Source organism: Larimichthys crocea, chromosome VIII (assembly GCF_000972845.2).
Source record: "Larimichthys crocea isolate SSNF chromosome VIII, L_crocea_2.0, whole genome shotgun sequence".
NCBI lineage: Eukaryota > Metazoa > Chordata > Actinopteri > Sciaenidae > Larimichthys > Larimichthys crocea.
In genome coordinates, this window is record NC_040018.1 from 18,185,671 (window position 1) to 18,210,043 (window position 24,373).

At 39.2% G+C, this 24,373-nt stretch overlaps 1 protein-coding gene across 1 annotated transcript in view; it reads right to left on the minus strand.

Annotated features, from left to right (window-relative positions):
- The window catches only part of ush2a (Usher syndrome 2A (autosomal recessive, mild)), a 195,514-nt gene that overhangs the window by 150,110 nt on the left and 21,031 nt on the right, over positions 1 to 24,373 (minus strand). Inside the window, exons 9-17 of the mRNA XM_027281636.1 lie at positions 20,395 to 20,458; positions 19,127 to 19,228; positions 18,843 to 19,032; positions 17,483 to 17,700; positions 15,119 to 15,340; positions 12,911 to 13,004; positions 5,616 to 5,811; positions 4,339 to 4,469; positions 4,032 to 4,239 (exon numbers count right to left, since the gene is read on the minus strand). Coding sequence (XP_027137437.1) covers positions 4,032 to 4,239; positions 4,339 to 4,469; positions 5,616 to 5,811; positions 12,911 to 13,004; positions 15,119 to 15,340; positions 17,483 to 17,700; positions 18,843 to 19,032; positions 19,127 to 19,228; positions 20,395 to 20,458 — 1,425 coding nt within the window. The remainder of the gene's footprint in view (positions 1 to 4,031; positions 4,240 to 4,338; positions 4,470 to 5,615; positions 5,812 to 12,910; positions 13,005 to 15,118; positions 15,341 to 17,482; positions 17,701 to 18,842; positions 19,033 to 19,126; positions 19,229 to 20,394; positions 20,459 to 24,373) is intronic.

Sequence of the window (24,373 nt, forward strand, 5' to 3'; positions counted from 1 at the left end):
CCCCAGCGCTGGCTGGCCTCCGTGGACGCATTTCCTCCGTGGCGGTGCACCGCGACCGGCTCTGGGTCAGCTTGGAAAGGCTCGGGGGCGAAGGTGGCTCACAGCTTCGGCCGTGAGCTTTACAGCACCCTCCTTCCCGGACCTTGCCGCTTCCCGGGGCCGTGGACTTAGTGCTCGCTACGCCCTCTCCACGACTGTCGAATCGCAATTTATCGCAACTTTCACTTCCTCCCGCAACAAAATCGCAACAAAAATGTAAAAAGCACCGCAACTTTCACCGCAATTTTTTTGAAAACCTCATGCAACATCAGGCATTTTAGGCCGCAACTATGTCAAAAAAGGCCCGTGAAATCCTGGTGGGACTGATATCATTTCCGGTTATAGACTCCATCACAGAAAGGCAAGTTTGGGGACCCCTGATATAGATGTATGTAGAGCCCAACACGTGGCTGACAGAGAATATACTTTCTTCTCCAATGTTTATAAATTCTATACTAGGATAGATTGCTTCTTTCTTCCAAGAGGTATGCTGCAGTCAGTTATCTATAGTTCTATAGGTAATATAGTTATTTCTGATCATGCTGCTGTGTCCATACATTATAACTTAAGAAACCCAGTGAACCAAACTAGACACAGGAAGTTCAATCCTTATATTCTAACAGACCATTATTTCATATCTTATTTTAGAGAGGAGTTTCAATATTTTCCATCTGTTAATTCAGCCTCCACCGATGACGCCTTGTTGCTGTGGGAAACATCTAAAGCTTTTTCAAGAGGTCCTATTATATCTTATACGTCCACTAAAAGGCGAAGGCAGGACGAACAAATAAAGATCTTAGAATCCAAGCTGAAAAATGCAGAGAAGAAATTCGTTAAAAATACGTCAGCACAGAAGCTTAAAGAGATTTCTGCGCTTAGATGCACTCTGAATTCACTACTGACAAAAGATGCAGAGAGTAAGATCAGACTGTCTAGACAAAAAATGTACGAACATGGAGACAAGGCAGGGAGATATTTATCATATTTGATAAAGAAAAAAGCAGATTCCCGAAGTATTCCCTCAGTTATGGACAGCCAAGGGAAACAGGCTTTCGATACCATAACCATTAACAACACATTTAAAACCTTCTACGAAAATCTGTACAAATCAGGACTGCAATCTGATAATACTGAAAACATGGATGCTTTCTTTTCTTCCCTTAACTTTCCTAGTCTTTCTGCTGACCAGAAAACAACCCTGCAAGCTCCTATATCTAAGAAAGAGATCCTCGACGCCATTAAAGGGTTACAATCTGGAAAAGCCCCAGGTCCGGATAGATTTGGTAGCGAATTTTACAAAGAATTTCAGGACTTACTGACTGACCCTCTTCTAAACATGTTTAATAATTCTTTTGAGAAAGGCATACTACCACAGTCCTTGAGAATAGCGCACATCTCTTTAATTTTAAAAAAGGGCAAAGCCCCAGAGGACCGTGCGTCATACAGGCCCATCTCCTTGTTGAATGTTGATTTGAAACTCCTCTCTAAAATATTAGCAACAAAGCTGGAACGCGTACTCCCTATTCTTATAAAGGATGACCAAACTTGATTTATTAAAGGTCGTAATTCATATAACAATATGCGCAGATTACTGAATACAATCCAAGTTTTCCAACAGCGGTCTTTAAATGGTTTGGTACTTTCTCTGGATGCCGAGAAGGCATTTGACCGCGTGGAGATGCCATTCTTGTTCTACACATTACACAAATTCGACCTGGGTGAAAAATGTATAAGTTGGATAAAGTTACTCTATACGAATCCCCTATCTGCAGTGCTTACAAATGGTTTATGCTCTTCTAACTTCCAGATTTTAAGAGGCACGAGGCAAGAATGCCCTCTATCACCCTTGCTCTTTGCCCTGGCAATTGAACGACTGGCTGAGGCAATCAGGACAAATGAAAATATACATGGTCTCACCATTGAAACGAGACAGCATAAGATCACTTTGTATGCTGATGATGTCTTAATTGTTCTGACTGATAAATGCGTTTAGTACTTTCTCTGGCTACAAAATAAATTTCAGCAAATCAGAAGTAATGCCAATAGGTAGCCTGAAACAAATACCCCAAAATCCATCTCCCTTCCCCTTTAAGTGGTCACCCGAAGGTTTTGTATATTTAGGAATACGCATAACACCCTCCCTTGACCAATTATATAAAACAAATCCCCCCCCCCTTATTTGAGCGCATAAGGTTAGACCTCGAGAGATGGAACACTCTCCCAATTTCCTGGTTAGGCCGTATTGCTCTGCTGAAAATGAACATCCTCCCCAGATTACTTTACCCAATACAAATGACTCCAGTCATGTTTCTCCACAAGACCATCAAGCAGCTAAATAGCTGGTTTAGCTCCTTTATATGGTCTAAAAAGAAACCACGCCTCAAAGCGGCTACGTTATGTTTGCCTTGTACGGAAGGAGGTGCTGATCTCCCAGACATTAGAAAATACCAGCTTAGTGTTCATCTGCGTACTATAGCTGACTGGATGTGTTGTAAGACCACGTCTCTCTGGTTGGATCTAGAAAGCTCAATGTCCAAATACCCTTTGAATAATCTTTTGTTTATTAGAAAAAATGCATCTTTGAAGTCTGCTTGTACTAATCCGATTACAATCTCCACAGTTAAGGCATGGCATGCTATTAGAAAGTTAGAGGGCAGATCTCAATTCACTTCTGTTTTCATTCCAATATGCGATACTCCTGACTTCCCTCCTGGAATGATGGACAATAATTTCAGGATCTGGGCAAATAAAGGAATATCCACTTTACATAATCTACTTGAAGGTGCTACCATGTTGTCTTTTAACCAGCTGAAAAGGAAATATGACATTCAACATCAAGATTTCTTCCATTTTTTTACAAGTAAGAAACTTTATCACAAAGGATACCACAATTCTGGAGTGTCAAAATATTTCACATGTGGAGAGACAACTCTTTTTACAGAAATCTGGCAGGTCCATCAGCTTATTCTATAATATCCTTAAGGGGTATAATACCACAAACACCTATTTTCTGGTTTATGGGAAACAGAGTGCAATATTAAGATAACAGATGATGACTGGAATGATGCGTGGAAAAATGCAAAAAAGTTGAGTGTGTGTAATCGAGTGAGAGCCATGCAACTAAAGCTCCTGCATAGGGTCCATATGTCTCCCTCTCAACGGCATAAATTCAACCCTAATTCATCTCCACTGTGCCCCAAGTGTAAAGTGGAGATTGGTAGTCTTACACACTGTTTGTGGCACTGTAGAAAGATACAGCACTTTTGGTGGGTCATTGGGCAGGAAAGTAATAAGATTTTACACATTAACAGAAATAACAACCCCTTACATCTACTACTTGGTGTATCTGACCGGTCCATCGCTGATATATTTAAAAGAAAACTTCACCAGACACTTGCTTTTTTGTGCTAGAAAGTGTATTCTTTTAAACTGGATAATGGATAAAGCACCATCTAAGGTACAATAGCAAAGAGTGGTGCTCGAATATGTTGCTTTAGACTATCTGACATGTAAACTGCACAGCAGAGACGATGTCTTTCGAAAAACATGGGAACCCTTTCTGTCATACCTTGGCTTGAATATCTCTACCATTTTTGCAAGAGGGTTTGTATCATAACTGAAACTGCTCTGCATGGCTAATGACATATCATTAATTTTTTTTGCTTGCTTGTTTCTATGCACCTCTCTCCGAGCATGAACATGTGAATGTATTATGCACGCATGGCAGTGTACACTTTATCTTTTCTCCTTATCTGATTGTTATGGGATGACTACAGAATGTCTTGCCTGTACAAATTTGAGTCTGAGTTGGTATGTGAGCCAAGTGGATGTTAGATAGTATTTGTTTTTTGTTATGTATGTTCGTTCATTTTTTTTTTTTTTTTTTTTTTTTTTTTTTTTTTTTTTTTTTTGTATTTTTTGAAAATTTAATAAAAAAAGATTTTAAAAAGGAATCTCAGAGATTACAACTTTAAAAATCGAGGTCTGTTTACCTGTGACGTGGGGTTTACATCGGCACTGCCCCGTATCCTGGTTACAACTGGGAATTCCTCCAGCTGAGGGGCTGACGATGCCAATGTCACTGCAGTTACACTGGAAGCAGCCGTTTGGATTTGAGGCTTTAAGACCATACCAACCAGGCGAACAGTCTGCACACCGACGACCTGTTACAGCAACCTTACATTGACACTGACCTCCTGCCTGGAGGTAGAAATCACAAAGGAAGAGAGGAACAGGCAAGAAAAAGTTTCAGTGGCTCCAATCAACAATAAACAATTTGCTGTTTGTCTTGGCATGTACCTGGGCACACGTCATGCTGCCGTTGATTGTTCCAGCAGTGTGACAGTTGCAAGGCTGACACACATCAAGTAAAGTGGGATTAGATTCCTCCAGCCTGAAAAAGCCACTCATACACAGCTCACAGTTTCTACCTGATAGTGAGAGAGACAGAAACAAGTTGGGAGTGAGACAGAAGCAAAGAAAGTCGGTGGGAAATGGTCAGTCAAGCAGCATAAGCACTTCATAACCAGCCTTCAAATGATGACTGCCATCACTTCTAATGAACTTTACAATAGAAAGAAATAGTAGAAAGGTAAAATAGTAGGGAGGCCAGAAGGAATAAAGCAAAAAAACTCTTTTTCTTTTTTGCTGCACCCAAGTCACCCATTTGTAATTTATGAAACATGTTACAGGTTACATTATTTAACACCTGCTAAAAAAAAAAAAAAAAAAAAAGATTTACAGCCCCACTCTACTCATAACCATGTTCTCAAATGCAGCCATCAAGTTTAAATACTTGAGCAGCAGTGTTTTACGGGTTAATGCTTTGTACAGCTGTTCTATTAACAATTTTCTTTATTGTCTTTTAATGTAATTTTCAATTTCAAGTGAAATCAAACTGATATTTTTTTTGCCAAACTTGTCTCAAGTTTTACTCTTTCAGATAATTAACCATCTACAGATGATCTTCTCATCGTTATTATTATCATGAATTATTATTACTATTGTTTCAAGTGAGCCTCTTATCATTTAACAGAAAAATACATCAAACAAGAGCAACTTTTGCAGCCTTGTGTTTACACAGACACACTGCAGACAAACTATAGTTGTTATTTCACACATGTAGCAACAACAGGAGACTCTCTGTGTGTCAGACGAGTTCTCACATGTTGACTAAACTTTACAAACCGAGTCTCAAATTGGTCAAAAACTGGCAGCTAAACTTTAGCGCCGATGCTCCGTGTTTAGATCCCGCCCTGTGTGGGTCATTACACTGTCACTAGTCAGGCGCTGTAAACGATACCATTGGCTCTATATTGATCTTATAAGTAGCCTCTGTCAACTCTGAATGTAACGACAGAGAACTTTAATGCCATGCCATCTCTATTTGTTGAAACTATGTACATGAAATGCAGAAAAAAGAAAAAAGCACCTAAATCAACATAATGATATTTTATAGCTCAACATCTTGAAGTAAAAAAAGTAAAACTAAAGTCTTATAAAGGTCTAGGGTTTTTTTTAATTATAATTATTTAGTTTTCATAAAACAATTCACTAACTTGTGTCGCTAACACTACCTGTGGTGTTGTGCATGCAGTTGTCACAGACGCCTCCTCCTCCTCGATAGTGTTCATCTGGTTGGTCATCGGCTCTGACATCGTAATGACAGGAGAGGGCGTGACCATGACACTGACAAGACCGGCAGTTCATAGGTTGGAGCTGGTCTCCTGACCTAAATGGCTTATCATTGTAGAGGGGTGCACAACGCTGGCACTGTAGAAAAAAGTTACATATTGTGTACAAGTTAATAAGAACAAACATTTCTTAATCTATAATGTAATCGTATCCTAATACCAGAGCGTTTCAGTTATTGTAGTGTCAAAAGAACCTCATAATTAGAGCCAGACTGATATGGGATTTTTGAGACCAATACTGATTTTAAAAAGGGGAAAAAAACACAGATTACTGATATGGCAGCTGATACAGAATCTCTAAACTGGAAAGAAATAGACCATTTCTATGTAGACTGTGCACCAACATGACTATGCAAAGGTTTTCAGAAGGCTTATTTCTTAAACTTTTTTTGGGCCTTAGATGGAGTCCAGGGTGCTCTGTCCAGGACAGCTGAAGACTGACAGAAAGGCAGGCAGAGAGAGAGAGAGAGAGAGAGAGAGAGAGAGAGAGAGAGAGAGAGAGAGGATGACAAGCAGCTTAAGGCCACAGTCCGGAGTCGAGGAAAGGCCTTGGCCTTAGTACAAAGGGCGCACACTCTTCCGGCTGTGGCTCGGAGGTAGAGCAGATCCCAAATTGCTCCCGAAGGCTGTGCCATCGGTGTGTGAATGTGTATGACTGGTTAGCTCCTCAAACTGATGAGCAATTGGCACCTTGCATGGCAGCTAATGCCATCAGTGTATGTGACCTGATAATAACTCTATCGTGCAATTCAATCATAGATGCAAGCTTACATACAGAACTGGGCACACATGCAAGAAACCAAACACAGAAGGACAACAATCAAAACCACACAATCCAACATATACATTTAAATGAACTACAGCCATGGTGGTAAACAAATAAAAAAAGAGATTCTGAATATTAAGAATCTTTTAAGAATGAGAAAATGTTAGAAAATGTGCATTTACTGAAAATAACTGTGTGTGCATGCATGTGCACAGAAAAATGGTCCCAGGACAAGTTAAATGGTTGGTTTAACAGAACAAAGACAGAGAATGAGACAGACAGTGAGAAAAAAAATATAAAGAGGAAATCAGTAGGCCATGTGAATCAAAATCTAAAGAGAGAGAAGAATAATACACATAACTGAATAGAAAACACAGAGGTATTCACTACCATATAATAAGGACCCAGCACATTTACACACACACACACACACACACACACACACACACACACAGCATAGGGAAATCAGACCGCTAATGAGGAGTGACTTGCAACAGCGAGAGCTCTCACACAGGCCCACTTTCATGTCAAAATAAACACACCAAGGTGTGTGTAGGGGAGGAGGAAGGGGGAAAAAGTGATATAAAAAATGCAATTTCTGTAGCAGAGAGCAGCAGAGGCGAGAAGCAGCAAGTACAAGCCCTTTGATTTTGTTCAGCAGTCAGTACAAATTATGGTGGACAAGGGGGGCATCAAATGGCGGGATTAAAAATGTATTAAAAAACACAGGAGTTCCTCCCATGTGTGACACATGCAGACCTGCACTGGGCCCATTATGTATGACACAGAGAGGCAGGGGGAAGGCAGGGGGGGGAGAGGGGGGAAGGCAGGAATGGAAATAAGGGGAAAAGGGTCCTATTTTGTATACAAGAGAAAAGGAAGAGGAGGAAGGGTATAATGCAGGAAACTGATGTGAACAGAAATGAGAAAATGATTCCCTTTGTGTTTTAAAGATTAAGACTGGAGGGACAGAAAGACGAGCAACAGATAAAGAAAACAATCCTCAAGTGTGTGAGCAAGACATGTGCCGTACAAGAGGAAGACAAAGAAAGAGAAAGGACAATAAAATGAATATTAGTACGTAAAGAAGACAAATCTCAAATGTAGCTACAACGCAACACAAGGCCCAGGACAAGACATATACAAAGTCAAAACTATATGTACCTGATCCTGCTTGTATTTTCTTCAGCATAAACCATTTGCAAGCTTCAGGATCTTGTCTTTTAGCACATATGCACAACATTAAAATTACTATAATTTAGGTATTTGCCATGTAATTTATTCCTCATTTTTACACAGTCTTCTAATTTACCACTACAGTGTGATGAATTTTGTTGCTGAGTTGGCCAAACATGATTAAATTAACAAGAAAATTTTGAAAACAGTGGGGAAATAAGGACTGTCTGCTCATTTACAAAGAAGATTTAGGAAGACAAAAACGCTTCCTCTCCATAGAAAGAACAAGATCTAAAGATTTTGCATATCTGTATATGTGTGTGTGTGTGTGTGTGTGTGTGTGTGTGTGTGTGTGTGTGTGTGTGTGTGTGTGTGTGTGTGTGTGGACAGAGTCTAGAGCACTGTTCCCTGTTGGGTGATTATTAACAGGATCTAATGAAGCAGCAGGAGACTCTCTGGAGACATTATGTATATACACACACATACCAACACACAAACACGAGGCGAAAAGAAAGAAGCGTGTAAAGACCTACACACAAACCCACAGGAGAGTGTGTCTTGGGACATGTAATTCCACAGGAGTGCAGGGATGTTTGCATGTTCCCGTTTGTTCTGTCTGTCTCCTGCTCACTGGTCTGTCATGCTGTTTGGCTTTAAATCTATCTGATGTCATACCTACTGTAACAACCTGCCTCTTTTGTCCGTGTTGCTTTTCCCCTTCTGTCTGTCTGTCTGTCTTTGTGGTTGTCTGCCTGTCTATCTGCAGCTCTGTGGCCCAAAACGTTTCACATATCAAAAGGTACTTTTCTTTCTGCACTTTGAACAGAAAACTCTCACTACAGTACATCTCACTCTTCGTCTCATCCGCTGGGGATGAGTTGAAGAGCAAGATGTAGTAAGTTCTCTCCCACATCTCCCTCCTTTTTCATTCCTCTTTCGTCTCCTTTACCTCTGTGCCCCCTCCATCTTCCCACCCTTCCTTCCTCTTCTATCTCTTCTCTTTCTGAAAAACAAATCACTATGTACATCTCTTCAGGCTTCCCACCTCTCCCCTTCTTCACTCACTTCCCCCTGTCTCTACTGTCCCCCAACTGCTTGTTCTCATAGCCACGGTGAGTATGTGAGCAGGAAATATTACCATACCAAATGAAAGGGAGTGGATTTTTTCTTCCATCTCTTTTCTTTTCATTCAACATTGCGTTACCTTCCCTCTCTCCCAGCCTGCTAATTAGTCGAGGGACCGGTGTTTGGGAGTTAAAAGGAAACGGCACACGTTCATTCTCTTCCTCATACAAAAGGTTTTGATGGCGCGCCATCATCCACTCACAGTACCAACAGTAAAAAAGAAAAGCAGACACTATAGAGTGGAGTGAGTGTACATGGTTTTAATTCTATTGCTTTTATCTTTCTCCAAATAGCCAGTCCTCTGAAACATTATACTGTAGCTAAGAAGAACATTAGAAAATTAAGTTATTAAGTTTGTTCTGCTGATGACAAGATACCTTTGCCAGTAAACAGTCTGACTCTTGACTCTATCAACATTTGTTACAACTTTCATTGCATAATATGCCATCATCTCATAATAAATCACAATACTACAGATTAAAAACAGTGAGATGCTACAGACTGACTGACTGTCTTCTGAATGGTTCTAGTTTATCTTAAACTAGACTTGGAATCCATCGCCTATTGTCTGGCCAATCTTTCTGGCTTCTGGTTTAGCCATTAGATATCAGGGCTATGATGACTTTTTTAATTTTATTGAATTTTTTCAGTTGGGGGCGGATGCTCTACCAACTGAGATAACTGACACACCCCCAGACATATATTTCTAGAAAAAGCTAATAAAAAGCTAAATTGTCATCAGACAATAGCCGATCGGTTTTGAGATTGCAATTTGAACAATGCTTTCCGCCTTTTTTTGCTCTCCACATGGACTTGCATACAACCAAAACACGCAAATATAACTGGTCAATACTACTCTGACTACAAACATAATCTAGAACGCTTCTAATCCTAGATATTAAATATCTGTTTATAGAGATTTATGCCTAAAATTACAAAGCTGTTAATTTGTCACTGAAAACTGTTTGCTTACAAGTCTGCTGCAAGAGCGTGTGTGTGTGTGTGTGATATATTTCTCTGTGTAGTGGACAGTGTTGCAGAGTAAAGGATAACATCTTATTTTCAGTCTGAATGTTCCGACAAAACCTGCTGAGTGAGGAACCTACACTAATGGATATGTAGACATTCAGATGGCCTGTCACAAGCATCTGTGTGTGTGTGCGCGTGTGTGCATGCGTGTGTGTTAATCTGCTGGGGCAACTCATCTTATCCTAAATGCCATGACCAATTTCACGCTCTCACTGTAAAGGTTGTGCCATTGCCGTGTGTGTGTATGAGCATGTTTGTGTGTACACAGCCTTGTTGTGTGTATCTGAAGTTAACCCGGTTAACCCCAGTGTAGGTGAAAATCTGCTGCTGAAGCAGAGTTTAGCACCAGAGATCCTGGACAACACTACTTAACGTCAGTAGCCATCAATATCTATCACACACACAGATGAAAACACAAAAACACACGCACATACAATGTCCATTTCAGAATTCTTAAACACAATAAGCACACACCAAACTAAAACTTTTCACTGCTTGACAACTCACGTATACATGTGCACAGACACACACTAACATTCACATAATTTGTTGTAAAGTGTCCACATTCGAATCAGCCTCCAGCTGCACAAAGCCTGATGTAACTATCCCCCATGCCTTAGGGTGTGGACTAAGAGACACACATGCTGGCTTAAAAGAAAGGTAGTGTGGATTGTTCTTGCATTTTACTGATCATATATTTTTACTTCTGTAACAGTAATATCAGACAACATTAACTCCACCCAAAAATGCTATTCTGAACCATCAAATGACAGAGACATTGTACAACAGAAAATAGAGTGTGTGACGTGACGTACAATACAATATATGATATAGCTTTCAGACATGACTGAATCCATCAGTTGTGGAGAGACGTACAGAGACAGAGTGACAGAATGAGAGATCAAGTCTGACACAGAGTGCACATAAGAAAGAATCAAAAGACAGAGTGAGAAAGTAGGAGAGTGTGTGCGCATGTGTGTTTAAGTGTGTGCGTGAGAGTTTAAGTGTGTGTCTTCCAAGGCCCCCGTTGATCATCTTGACACATGTCTGAGCATTTCTGTCACTTTAATGTCACTGTGGAAATTCTGCAGATTAGTACAACATCCGTCATGGTGCTAGGCCGATCCAAGTCAACAGAACGCATGCAATATTAAACGCTAATTCCCCACAGCCTTTTATGCTCGAATATTACAGAGACAGAAGAAAGGTCCTGAATATTCACTCAGAGAGATGACATGGACAGGTCTGGGAGAAAAGTGCACACACAATCACACAGAAAGGACTCTGTATAGACACGTGCATGTGTTGCACACACTCTTTTACACAATAATGTCTTTCACATCGAAGCATAGCTCTTGTAGAGATCAATTTACATAAGAGATACACACTGCCACAACCAGACACACAAATATATCCATACTGCTTCTTTCCATCTCTTTAACACAAAAGAACTACTCCGTGTACGAGTGAGAAGGAAAGAAACAGATTGGGAGGGAGGAAAGACACGAGACGGTAAGAAAAATGAAGGAAAGAGAGGAATGAAACATGAGAAACAGAGGCAAACAGGAATTAATTAAATACTTAGAAAGCGAGGCAATAAAGAGTGAGGGGGAGTGGAGTGAAATGAAGCGAAAGACAAACAGAGAGCGAAAGAGAGCTGATTAGAGATGCATGCTGAGGGAATGTCATTGTTCTAGTCGATTTGAGACATTATTTAAACTGAGACCCCGGAGAGAAAGACGATATCAGAGAGAGAGAATGATCGACAAAGAGAAGTGGATGGAGGTGGAATGGTGTATAAAAAGAGAGAAATAGAGAGAGTTAGAAAAAAAAAGAGGGACAGGGATTTTTTTCTCTGCAGTGGTCTGGACCTTGTGTGTGTGTGTGTGTGTGTGTGTGTGTGTGTGTGTGTGTGTGTGTGTGTGTGTGTGTGTGTGTGTGTGTGTTTAGTGCTTTCTATGATAACTTTTATTTTAGTCTTGAGTTCATGTAAGACAAAAAAAAATTTAATCTTAGACTGTGTAGGAGGTTGTTTGTTATTTGAGTTAAAGAGTAAGCAAGACAAGCAATTGAACAGCTGCTGGTTGACAGCTGTACTTATCCATTGATGTCCTCTGTAGCCTCTGTCTGAAACACTCACTCACACACATACACACACGAATACACTGACGCGGGTGTATAAATGATATATAAGCAGTGAATAATGCAGGCTGTCCTGTGCTACAGTGAAGTCTGGCAGTCATAGAGAACTTTTCACTGCTGACCCGACTGGAGGCTTTGTTGGGGTGATGCCTACTATTACCTGGTAAGCTGTATTAGCTTTGTGGCGAGCAAAGGCCAGGTCCTGAGGTGGTGGTTAACATCAAGCTAGACTGAAATCAAATCAGAGGCCACATTCTGCAGCATACCAGTGTGTGAATACTCACTATAGTGTCATACTTTTGATTTAACTGAAGGTGCCACTGATGGTGCCAGAAGATAAAAGAGGTAACTGTGACCAACTAACACAACAAAACTGACAAGAAATTTTGACTTAATAGTTGTTTAATTAATTATTCAGCCTTTCTCTATATATTAACCCAACTGTAAGCCACCATGGACTGAAAGTTCATTAAAGGTAAGGGGAGCATGAAATTCTGCATGTGTAGGGTCACATTCAGCTAACAGTTTTCCACTGTGTATGCGCTGAAAAAAATGAAACTACTTTTTTGTAACAAATTAGCCTCTCTGCATGTTAGCTGCACAGAAGCAACTTAAGAACCATAGCTAATGTTACAGTTAGACAGCTCGGTTTGTCTATAAAAGGATCCCCCCCCCAAAAAAAAATAAGGATGGCCATTAGACTGAGATTTGAGACATCACATATCCAGTCATCATAAATCATAAATCACACAACTCTTACAGGAGTCTTGAGGCAAAAGAGCTGATCTAAATACGTGTGTGGAGCAATTTGAAGCTCTAATATCTTTACAACACATGCTACATAAAACACAGGGTGTGTGAGGTCGACTAACCACTTACAAATGAGGTTAACATTAACATTGGTTTTACATGTTTTTGTGATCATATATTTGTTACTCACATTGTTTCCCTCTGTGTGGCTCTCAGGCAGACACAGACAGCGGTATGGCGTCACACTGGTATCGCAGTGGTCGGAATGGCCGTGACACTCACATCTGGCCAGATGACAGAGAAAAGAAGAGAATGATAAACATGGGAGGACCTCAACGTCACATTTTACGAATTTGGTAAATAAAATATTGAGTTTCTTACACAAAGGAATGTAACAACAAAAATAAAAGTAAACAACATAATGAAAGCTCCTTTAAAGTTTCTCTTGCCACCACCTCAATCCCTGTCCATAAATCAGGTTAGTGCTATTAGGAAAATCCCATTCAACATTTATGAACGCCATCCTGAGAATTATCAGAGTAACATAACAGACAGCCTTGTCTCGCTCTCTCACATGCACACACGCATAAACACACACTGCAGGACAGTGATTTAATTATTCTTTCAGATATTTAGTTGGTTTGTCTCTTTCATTCTCCTTTTGTCACCTCTTGTTCTCTTTATACCACTTTACAAACTGGCTAAATTAATCAATTCTGAAGCATGTAAGCACTAAAGATTCTTTTTGTACAAGATAGTAAGAAAGAACAATAGATACTTTATTGATCCCTCAAGGGGAAATTTCACTTCCACTTCAAGTTTTACATGCTTTTTACCCGAAATACAACCACACACACACCCCAAAAGGCTCATAGACATACAAATGTGGAGATATTGTCAGTGATGGGCAGCCACACATAGCGACAACCTAGGAGCAGTTAGGGATGGGGGACCCAGCACCAAGTAGCATCCAAACTTCTCCAGTCACATGATACCTGTATTTGATCCATGTTGTACACTATGTGTGTAGTTTTGCTAGCAGCCAATCACCGTAAGTATTCTTCAATTTTATGTGACTAGTGATTGGCTGACTACTGCCGCTACAGCGCACATTTATGTACAGTGTGTGGTGGTGAAGTAGTGCATGGTGTATTTGACAGAGTTGGTACAGTTGGCAACAGTGGCGAGATTCTACCAAAACATTTGAAATAATGGCTATAATGCACACCTGACAAAAATAAATGAATAAAATGGATGGAAGGATTATTTCTGCAAAAACTGAGAATACAAGTAACATGAAAAAGCATCTTATCAAGCATAAAAAAAACTTTAGGGTGGACAGCTGCACCATGTTCACAGGGCCAATGGTCTCTTCAACACCAAGTATTGTATGAAGTATTCTACTGGTATCAATATCACTTTAAGGGAACTGGTATTGTGTATTTTTTAACTACACAGAGTCATATTGGTGTATATGTTGGCTAATAAGCAACAAAAGTATAAAACATGTATGCTTACCCAAAAATAAATAAATAAATAAACATATATAACATTTCTATGCCACAGTATCATGCAGTAATGTAATATAAGAAGGACTTTGTTCTAATACGTAGGACAATGTGACTCCTGAATGCACACATACACAAAGACACTCAAGTTATGAGCGCACTCGCTCTTCCCAACACGCCTATTTACAGTACATGCTTTACAAAGAAGAAGAGATGGAGAGATGGAATAAGAATGAAAGAGAGGGGGGACAGGGAGAGATGGAGAATGCACAGATGAGCTTTCAGCTCTAAATCTCTATTTCTCCTACTTCACTGTAACAAGCTACTAATTAAAACAGCTTAGAAGGAGGGGGAGGGAGAGAAAGAGTTAGAGATGATTGCCTCCTGCATAATCCTATAATTACCACAGTCATAAAAAACAGTCACTCTGTCAGTCTAATGAAGAGATGTGTTCACAATTACTCTCAGAAAGCTCTGCCGGAACTCAACAGCCTGTGTCAAAATATTTTTCTCAATGTCGAAATGTGCTCACAGATTTTTAACAAATAGACAGTGAAAAAATCTTCGAGTGTTTCTTTCAACCAATTAAATCCCTTAAATACAATTTTGACAAATAACAGCACTGACTGTTAAGGAACAAAACTGAAAGTATGCTACATATGATGGGTCCTCTACATTAATTAGTGACGTTGCTGAGACTTACTGAAGTAGTGAACACACTTAAATTCATTGTTATGCCAGAATTTCAGTTTATAGATAATAAATAACATCAAACCTGTATTTTAATATACAAAAGCTTCATTTAGCTATGGTGATTCAAATTCCTTCCTCAAATCAATTATCACCATCAACAACTTTGGATCTCTGAATAAATATTTCAAACTCCTCACCTGCCACTGATGGTGACCTCATTGATGGTATAGTATCTGTGTCGCTGGTTCACCTCAGCTGCTCTGGTGTGGTATTGTCCACTCAGGTGTATCCTGACCTGGGTGGCATGTACCATCTTTTGTAGGGCAGGATTGTTGTAGAAGTCATTATAGCCTGGCCTCAGGTTTGGCTCTGGAGTCAGCAAGCTGAATGTAATGTTACCTCCTGAGTAGGACACGTCACTGGAACACAGGAAACCCACATCATCTCAATTGAGCTAGGACACACAATACAAGTCCCATGGTTAAGACCAGAACTGCTATTCAGTTTAACCCCTACAGGATTCTTCTTTACTTTTGTTTCTCCCGTTCTCTCCCTGTAGCAGCCTCCTTCTCCTTTATCTTCAGGTAATGCAGAAAGACTTATTCAGGCCACTTCTCTTGTGCAGGTATGTGTATGTGTTTATGTAGGTCTAGCCTCTGGCATACAAAAAGCACTTGTGCACATTTTGCTTATACGTGTGCCCACGTAAGTCTATTTTGGCACCGTGTCGTATATTTATAGACAAGGTGATCTATTCAGGTCACTTATTCTAGCACTTATCACCTCATCTAAACAATATTTTTGATTTGGTTTGAAACAAACTGAAGACCACATGGGTCACACATGGGAAAAAAACAACTGCTCCCACTTGATGCTGCATAGTTCTGCACAGTACACAATGCAGCAAAAATGAAACAAATTCATATAAACAAGGTCAATTTGGTGAAAAGCATAAGGCTGCAGACATTTTGTTAAATTCAGCAGATTTTTCGATGAACTGCAAATTGACAGTAATACTACAGCTGTAATTGCTGAATTTACTATCAGGAGCACCACACATACTGTATTTTACTGTTACAGTAACTGCTAAAGAAAAACTATTTAAATGGTAGCCATAGATCAACCTGTATCTAAATTCATTTTGTTCCAACTCTCATTTGCATTCGCAGTGTGGGCACAGCTGTTCATCTCACAAACATACCTGTTTACTTGTTTATCTGTCATGTAGACAAGATGCAAAAGGATCATTAACAGCACTTCTGGAGCAGTACTGTAATTGACTGGTATGAAAACACCTGAAATGACTGAGGCGTGCTTAAATTTATCTTGCCAGACACTCCAGGCTCAGAGGAGGCAATGTCTCTTGCGGGATTAAATAAATTTTGCAAGATAAAATACATAAATCTTGCAAGATCAAAGACAGTGCTCTATTTGATATAATTATCAACCACTAATGTCACAGATTGTGTTATTATGTTGCCAATGTGAGGATCAATTGCTCTCATGCCAATTTAACTAATACGTATAACGTTGCCAGGAAAGGTTGTATGTGATATAATTTGTCAGTCAAGTGAAAAATAAGCACTAGCACACAGGACTACATGATCTGTGATCTATTCATACCTGTTCTATCTAGTGCCAACCAAGGCCTTGATATAAGGAGCTATGCCAAGATTTAGTGCGTGAGATTGTGTGTGTATGTTTAGACCATGTTCCAAGTCCAGCTCTACATCTAGTGCCAATCAAGAGGCTGTTACCGGTCATGTGCCAAAGCAGCGCTGTAGGTGGTTAGCTTCATAAACCAAGTCACTGTGAAAGTGCCAGAGTGTGTGTGTTAATTGCATATGTGTGCAATGGGTATGTGTCGGATTTCCTTTGATTTCTGTTGACTTATGTTTTATGTGTGTTAGGGCATGCACTAGCATACACCAACACATACATATGTGCATTAATGTTGGTTTATGTGTGTCCATACACGTCTTTATTTAGTCGTGCCAGTAATTTCTGTGTAATCTTCTCTGCCTTAGAGGCCGTGACCACCCAATAGCATACAGCAAGAACATGTGGTTCTGCTCTGGGGAGGGTGCCCCGATCAGAACAACAGACTGTTTGAAGAGTTTATTTTTATCTTTTCCGTATAAGATTCAAGGGAGTTTCAAATGGTTTGATTTATCTGTGGCCTGAGGCATCTTTATTTTTATCTGACTGATCTGATTCAGTAAAGAACAAGAACACTAATTTCACACTGAGTATCCTGTCAATCACTAAATATGTGTTTGCCCTCCCTAACTCCCAGAGGATTACTGATATTACCTAAATGTGCTATTGTCCTGTCAACACCCAGTCATAAATACAAACTTCTTACATTCATAACAATTATATGTATTTTTTAAATAATGCCTGCCATGACCTGTGATATTACACTCTAAAACTGAGGGTGCTAAATCACAAACTTTTCTATGTGAACTGAAAATATATATAAACATGTACACTACATACAAACATTAATAATACAGTAGGTTAATAATACTATTTTCCATACGTTCACACATGGTACCCACCTTGGAAGCTGCAGACAGTTGACCGAATCTGGTCTCAATAAAGGCCCATTGTTCTGCATGTCAAACACATTGCAGTTTCTTGCCATATACTGCCAGTCCAACCAGGGCTGTTGTTCTGTGGTGGTGCCACTGTCAGGTTCCGTTAGGTGAAGCTTACGTCTTTGAATCCGAACTGACTCAGGCAAGAGGCCACCAAACTGGACTATAACATAGAACACCTGAATGAAAGAGGGGTACATGAAGAGTTAGCATGAACCAGAACCAGCTTTGCAATAAAGGTACACCTGTACAATGTAATAAAATCCAAAACAACAGACATGCAATAAATCCTAACATGGTGAAGCCTTAAATGTTCGGGTGTAGTTGACAGTGTCAGACAAGTTTATTCACCTCACCTATTGTTTTACATCACCAATTACATTTTAGTTGTAGTTTTAGTTCAAATACTAGACTTTTTTTGCTCCTAAGTCATTACTCTACTGAGTTGTAGTTGCAAACAGGCAGCCATCACACAACACATACAGTATTTACACACACACACACACACACACACACGCAGTTTCCTATAACACACAAACTGTGTGTGTGTCTTTGTGTAGGTATGGGTATGTGTGTTAAGTGTTATCTGTCCCACTACAGTGTGGGCTGGGACATTGGGTTACACAGCAGGGAGCGCATTAAGCCACCACTGTGCAACCCCTCCCCCTCACTCACACACACACACACACACACACACACCGAACTTCAGAAAGTGTCTTTTATCTGGAGACTCTTGAGCTACCACGTCAGGACAGCTTCTAAAATTCTGCCCACACTAACATACACACTTCAGAGAGAGAGGAACGACAGCCCCAGTGTCGACACCCAAATCTCTCTCTCTCTCTCTCTCTCTCTCTCTCTCTCTAAAATAAAAAAATATTAATTCAAATTAATTAGTTATGGTGGTCATCTGGTCAGTTATTTTGGCATCTCGTTTGATTTGTTGAATTATGTCTTTCAGGATAATAATACTGTCACCCACAGGGTACAAGTCAGGTGGACTGATTTAATGATAAATTCAATTAGTTCAGTCAGCTCAGTCACCACATCTCAACCTATGTGCGAATTTCCCCTGAGGATAAAAGAAGTATTTCTCTATCCATCTCTGTCTATTTAAAATGACGGCAGATCAGAAGAACAACTACAAAATCTGCACAAAAATACAACACAGTATTAAAAATGGTTGTTTAAACTGAACTCTAATTAGAGAGCATTTCATATATTCTGTCAATTTTATTACACTTCTATTTATCCATCCATCATTATTCTGGAATATGTGTATATGAGCTTGATTGCGTGTGTGTATTATTAGATGTGTTACCTGGTATTGTCCATTAGCCAAATCCACAGTAATAGTGACTCCTTCATCCAGTTCCTGTGTTGTCATGATCTTAGAAAGCCATGTGGTGCCCAAGTCCTGATCATTGATATAACTGAGTGGATGGGCATTAAGGTTGAGCCTTAAGACTCTGTCATTGGTGGTGTCCTCAACACCACTCGGAATGCAGTATCTGTTGACAATGAAAATGTTTTTGGTGTATCAATACATATCAATACATATCAATACATATACATAAAAATATATTAAATTCTGTAATAATGTACCTCTCAACTAAAGGGTGTACTCTGGGGTGACTGGGAGGACAGCGACACTCTGACTGGGCATGGAGCTCGGGCAGGACCCCTGAATACACCTCCACTATTTCCCTGTTAAAACAAGGAACAGCAGACTGAATGTAACTATAATGCAACAATGATTGAAAAAAAATTCTTCAGTATGCATAGTAAACTAGAATGAAGAAGGACCAGTGCTTTATCATATGGCAAGTTACACAAGTTAAACATTGTTTAATGATTTAACGTTTATAGCGTTTTGTTTGACTGAAGGGCTGTCATAGTATCAGACTTTCACTACACAATTATCACGCCCAAAGAAGTTAATGATAGATGAACATCATTAAAATATATACACAAAATCTGAAAAATAAAAATAATGCTCTAAGTCTTCTCTGGCAAATTAATCTAAGTCAAAATGCGAGCATAGAGAGAGTCAGTGACCATAAATGTATAAAGCTTACAAAAAGAACAATTACACTGTAGTGTGAAGCACAAAACAATAATGGAAAGAAACGCAAATTATTTAAGAAGTGGTGGATTATTTACACACTATAATCGTATGTGTATTAAGAACATGATATCAATATTTAATGTTAACATTAAATGTTACCCAAACTACACTATGGCTATGTTTTATATACACAATAATAAAATAGCACCAGAAAAGCACCAAAAGAGAAAAAAAGACTGTTGATACAATTTAAGTGCCCAAACAGGGCTCTCTAACCACTTAAATTTTAGATAAAATCTTAAGGCTATTTGACTGAACATTTAGTGCAAAGTGGAAAATCAAAGGCATAATTTGAAAACCCAATCTTCTATTTTGTCTTACTCACCCAATCTTGATGAGAGGAACTTGTAAGCTCAAAGTCTTTACTGTGTGCAGTACATCACATGGTAAGCAAAACGCTAATTGCCTAGTATTGAATTCTGAGGAAAATCCTCTGGAAGCAGTATGGATCTTAAGATGCAACGATTAGCCTTCCCCTTCTTTCCTCTAACCATCTTTGCCTTTATCACTCCATACTGCTTGCCTTCCCTTGTTGCTTTAATCTATACAGTATCTCCATGTCTATTTCTCTTCATTTCTACATCTTCCGTCCTTTATTCAATCTATCTGTAGCTATCACTTCCCATCCTTTCCTTGTGTCAATCACGGTTCACTTCCTTCTAACCTTTTCTTTCACAACACTCATTTCCTTTGCTCCTTTTTTGATTCTTTCCTCTTTCTCTTGGTCTTACTCTATCCAACTCACCTGTTGGTCAGGGTGGCAGGATAAAATCTAAAGTCCTGCATCCACCCAATGAACTGATTAGACCCTGGAGAGATGAAGAGAGAGGAGAAAAGAGCATAAAGAAGGTGTTAATGGGTTTGTACTGAAGGCAGTGAGTGAGAGGATTTCACAGTATTTAGCAGATTATCTTATCAGTTTCTTGATACTAAGTGAGGCTTGCCCACAGCTGCTTATAATGGCCAAGTTCATGATGCAAAGCTGAACGGGATTGTCAACATTCTACATTTGCTTCCACTAGAGAGCAGCAAGGCTTATAAGGACAAATACATTAATTAGCGTGGTTTGAGGCCAGGGCCACAACAGGAAATCTGTGCCTCACATAATTTACTAATCTCTGTGTTTCCTCCATATATTTTCAAATGAACTAATTCTTGTTTGTAGATGGTCCTGAAGGATTTAGAGCTGCAAATAACAATTTTTATTCTACATTAATTTGCCAAATCCTTTGTTAATTAAGTCCAAGGTGACATCTTCAAAACATTTGTGTTGTCAAGTTCTAAATCCAAAAATATTATTTAAGGGATAGATTTGAAGTGGGGTTATATTAAGTACTCATACATAATCTGTGTGTTACCTAAAGTAGACAGCGGTCAACATGCTCACGGTTTGGAGAAGCAGACTGAAGTCCCAGAATGAAAGTACAGTAAAGTACTGCTACAGTCAGGGTCATGAGAAAAATGTGTTTCAGCCACAAACCCCCCACCCAATAATATCAATGTCGATATGTATATTGTTACCGCTTTACCTTGCTGTCAAATCTACTGTGTAATATCCCGTGCATGGCATAGTTAGCACCAATGGAAAGGGCTGTGTGACGGCAAGTTAACGCAATGAGAATATGCTCACTATAGCATACACTTAAATCAATATAGATTTTTTTTTTTTTTTTTTTTTTTTGGAGGTGGAGCTTTTTTATGTGGATAATTTACGTTTAACTACTGACCCTGTCCACAGCAGCGCTTTGGTCTAATTCCATGCCAGGACTTCTGTCTGCTTCTCCAAACTTGGAGCGTGCTAACCACTGCCTACTGTGGGCAACACACTGATTATGGAAAAGTAACTCATACAACCCCACTTCAAAAGATCCAAGCTATCCCTTTAAGTTTACTATCATATAAAGTAAAGCAGAAAATCTCCACATTTGAGTGACTGGAACAAGCAATTAAACACAATCAAAACAGTTGCAGATTAATCTTTTGTTTTCTCTGCTAATTGATTTCATCACTTTTTGGTGTTGATGTATTAGGTGACAATACATATTTTAACAGGAAAACAAGAAGAAACTCTGTAGAAAGCCTGTTGGATGTTGTTAGGAAGAAAGGATCTACAAAGCTATTGGACAAGAGCTGCCACATATATCACATATGCCAAGATGCCAAAGTCTGTGCACATAAGTTTGAGATATTCTAGTGTATGTTTGCTTGATACAATGTCCAAGGCAGACATTGGATACTGGACTGCACACAAGAAGAACCATGAAACACAGAAACAAACACAGTCAAGCCCCCAACACATCTCCACACACAACCGTACATACGTGACAATGTTGGACAGAACATAAGAGACACACACAGATGTTGATGCTGGTCCAGAGAGAGTCTTTTAGTGTCCAGCAAACTTCTGTCTAGTTTGACAACAACTCTTAGAAGACAGATAAACGTCTCTAAGCATCAACAGAACCCCTGCCATGCCTAGCTTTGTCTGTAAGTGTGTTTGTGTGTGAGGCTTTACTGTGTCTATTCCAAAAAAAAAAAACATCCTTACTTTAGGGAAAGCGAGTGTATGAGTGTGTGTGTATTTGCTTTTGAGAGAGGCTTTGCCATGTTTGGCCCAACTACAATGTGAGAATGTGTGTGTTTGAGGGGTGTGTACATGTGTGTAAATCGGAGAGAGAGTGAGAGAGTGTTATGGGATGTAAGTGTGTTAGAACAGTGTGTGGTTGTGCAGCCTTAGGCTTTGGCTCAGGATTTCTTTAGCGTGTGGAAATGGGATTATGCCTTCCTCTGAAAAGCACTCTCCCTATTGTTACTGGGATGATGCAAGGTATAAGCCTTAATTCTCTCTTCTCTGTGTAGGTCTGTCTTCTCTCTGTTTCAGTTTCTGTCATCCATCGCTCTCAGTTTCCATTTCTGTTTTGTGTTGTTAGAACTGATGAGAGTTAACACGGACAACTAACAGTTATGTGTTTTTTTTTTTTTTTTTTTTTTTTTTTTTTTTCGTCCTTCACTAGCCCTGTCAATTTCAATATTTAAGATGATTTTCCTCTTTTTTTTAAAGTTGTAACTGTGTAATTTTTTAAACAGTATCAGTAATGGTAAATTGACTGCATTTTATATAGTGCTTTTATCCCAAGTCATTTACAATATAAATACAACAGAGGAGCAAATGGTTTATCTGTTTACAGTGCAACCAAACTCAGATTGTTTTATGGCCTTTTGCCATCATTTCATGATCAACGGTGATCTAATTTCATGTAGCAGGGCATAGTAAGATTTGTTACCTCACTCAGAAGTTAAACATGCTTGTCATTTTTTTCCAGCCAAACAGTATTTAATATGGCAGGGATTAGAGAAACAAGAAGAAACAAAGGGTTCATTTCTTCTGTGTTGTATTTTGTACATCGATTTTTTTTAAACTTTATGAGAGAGAGAGCCAAAGAGAGACAGAAACTTGGAGGAGAGAGACATTCAGCAAAGAGCCATAGACTGAAATCGAATAACTCAGCGTATTACCAGGTGATCCCCCTTGTACACATATTTGTGAACAATTGCTGTCAGCACTAACTTCAGTGACACATACATTTTGTTTCCTGTGACTGCTTCACAAAAAAAGCCGTCCTGTGCTGTTAGTGTGAAGCAGCAATAGTAGGAAATGTTTGGTTTGCTTTTGCAGTAACTTATTTCATCTCCGACACAGCTGCAGAAGAGTGAAGATCAGTGAGGCTCATATTAATTAGATAAAATACAAACAGTGTTGTTGGTTTACATGCTGCACTGTGAATCCCTCATACACATGAAGGCAGTTTGAATCTTGCATAGGCATAGGAACCAACCAGAACTAAATTAAAATTATTATTATTGTAATTACAGACTGTAAAGAAAATAAATAATAATTATTAAAATAATAACAGCATCATCAATAAATACATTGAATGGTTATTGCTGAAAAAACACTAAGCATTATTTAATATCAAAAAGTTGGTGTGAGTTCATGACAAAGTCTTTAAGATTATAACTTTAAGGTTCCATATTGTCAGAAATTTGGAACATCTTACTCAAGTGTGATTTGAAAAATCACAGCCACACCACTACACTAAACCAGTTCTCTTAGTTACTATTGATCTGTTATTTGCAGCTGATTTACAACTTTTCAGTATTACTTTTGATAGAACCAATCATGCCATTACTTACTCAGTGACTTTTCAGCTCTACTCTTGACAACTTCTTGTTTTACTTATCAGACACACAGTTTTCAGTTAGCAGGGCCCCTCCAAAAACAGACATAGTTGTTAATCAATACATCTGATCAGCATTCGCATAATCAATCCACTGATCAAAATTCTAGACACAGCCTCCAGCACGCGCACACACACACACACACCTGCGAGCCAATCACTTGTATTGATCACCACCACTGATGTGATCTTCAGCTGATCAGATGCTACCTGCTGTGAACTAGGGATCAATGACTGATAAACGAGAAGAAAAACACTCGTTTATCACCCTGGAGATGAACGGATATCATTTTTCTCTCAATTTCTCTCCTATTGACTCTGAGACGGCTCACAGGCACCACCAATCAATCACAGATGTGTAGTTGAACGGGGATAAAGGCTGAGAGGAAAATGAAGGTGGAGTGGTCATTGACACCATATTTAGATATACAGATAAGATAAACTAAGAGGCAATTTTTCTTCACTGGAGGGAAAAAAACAGACGGT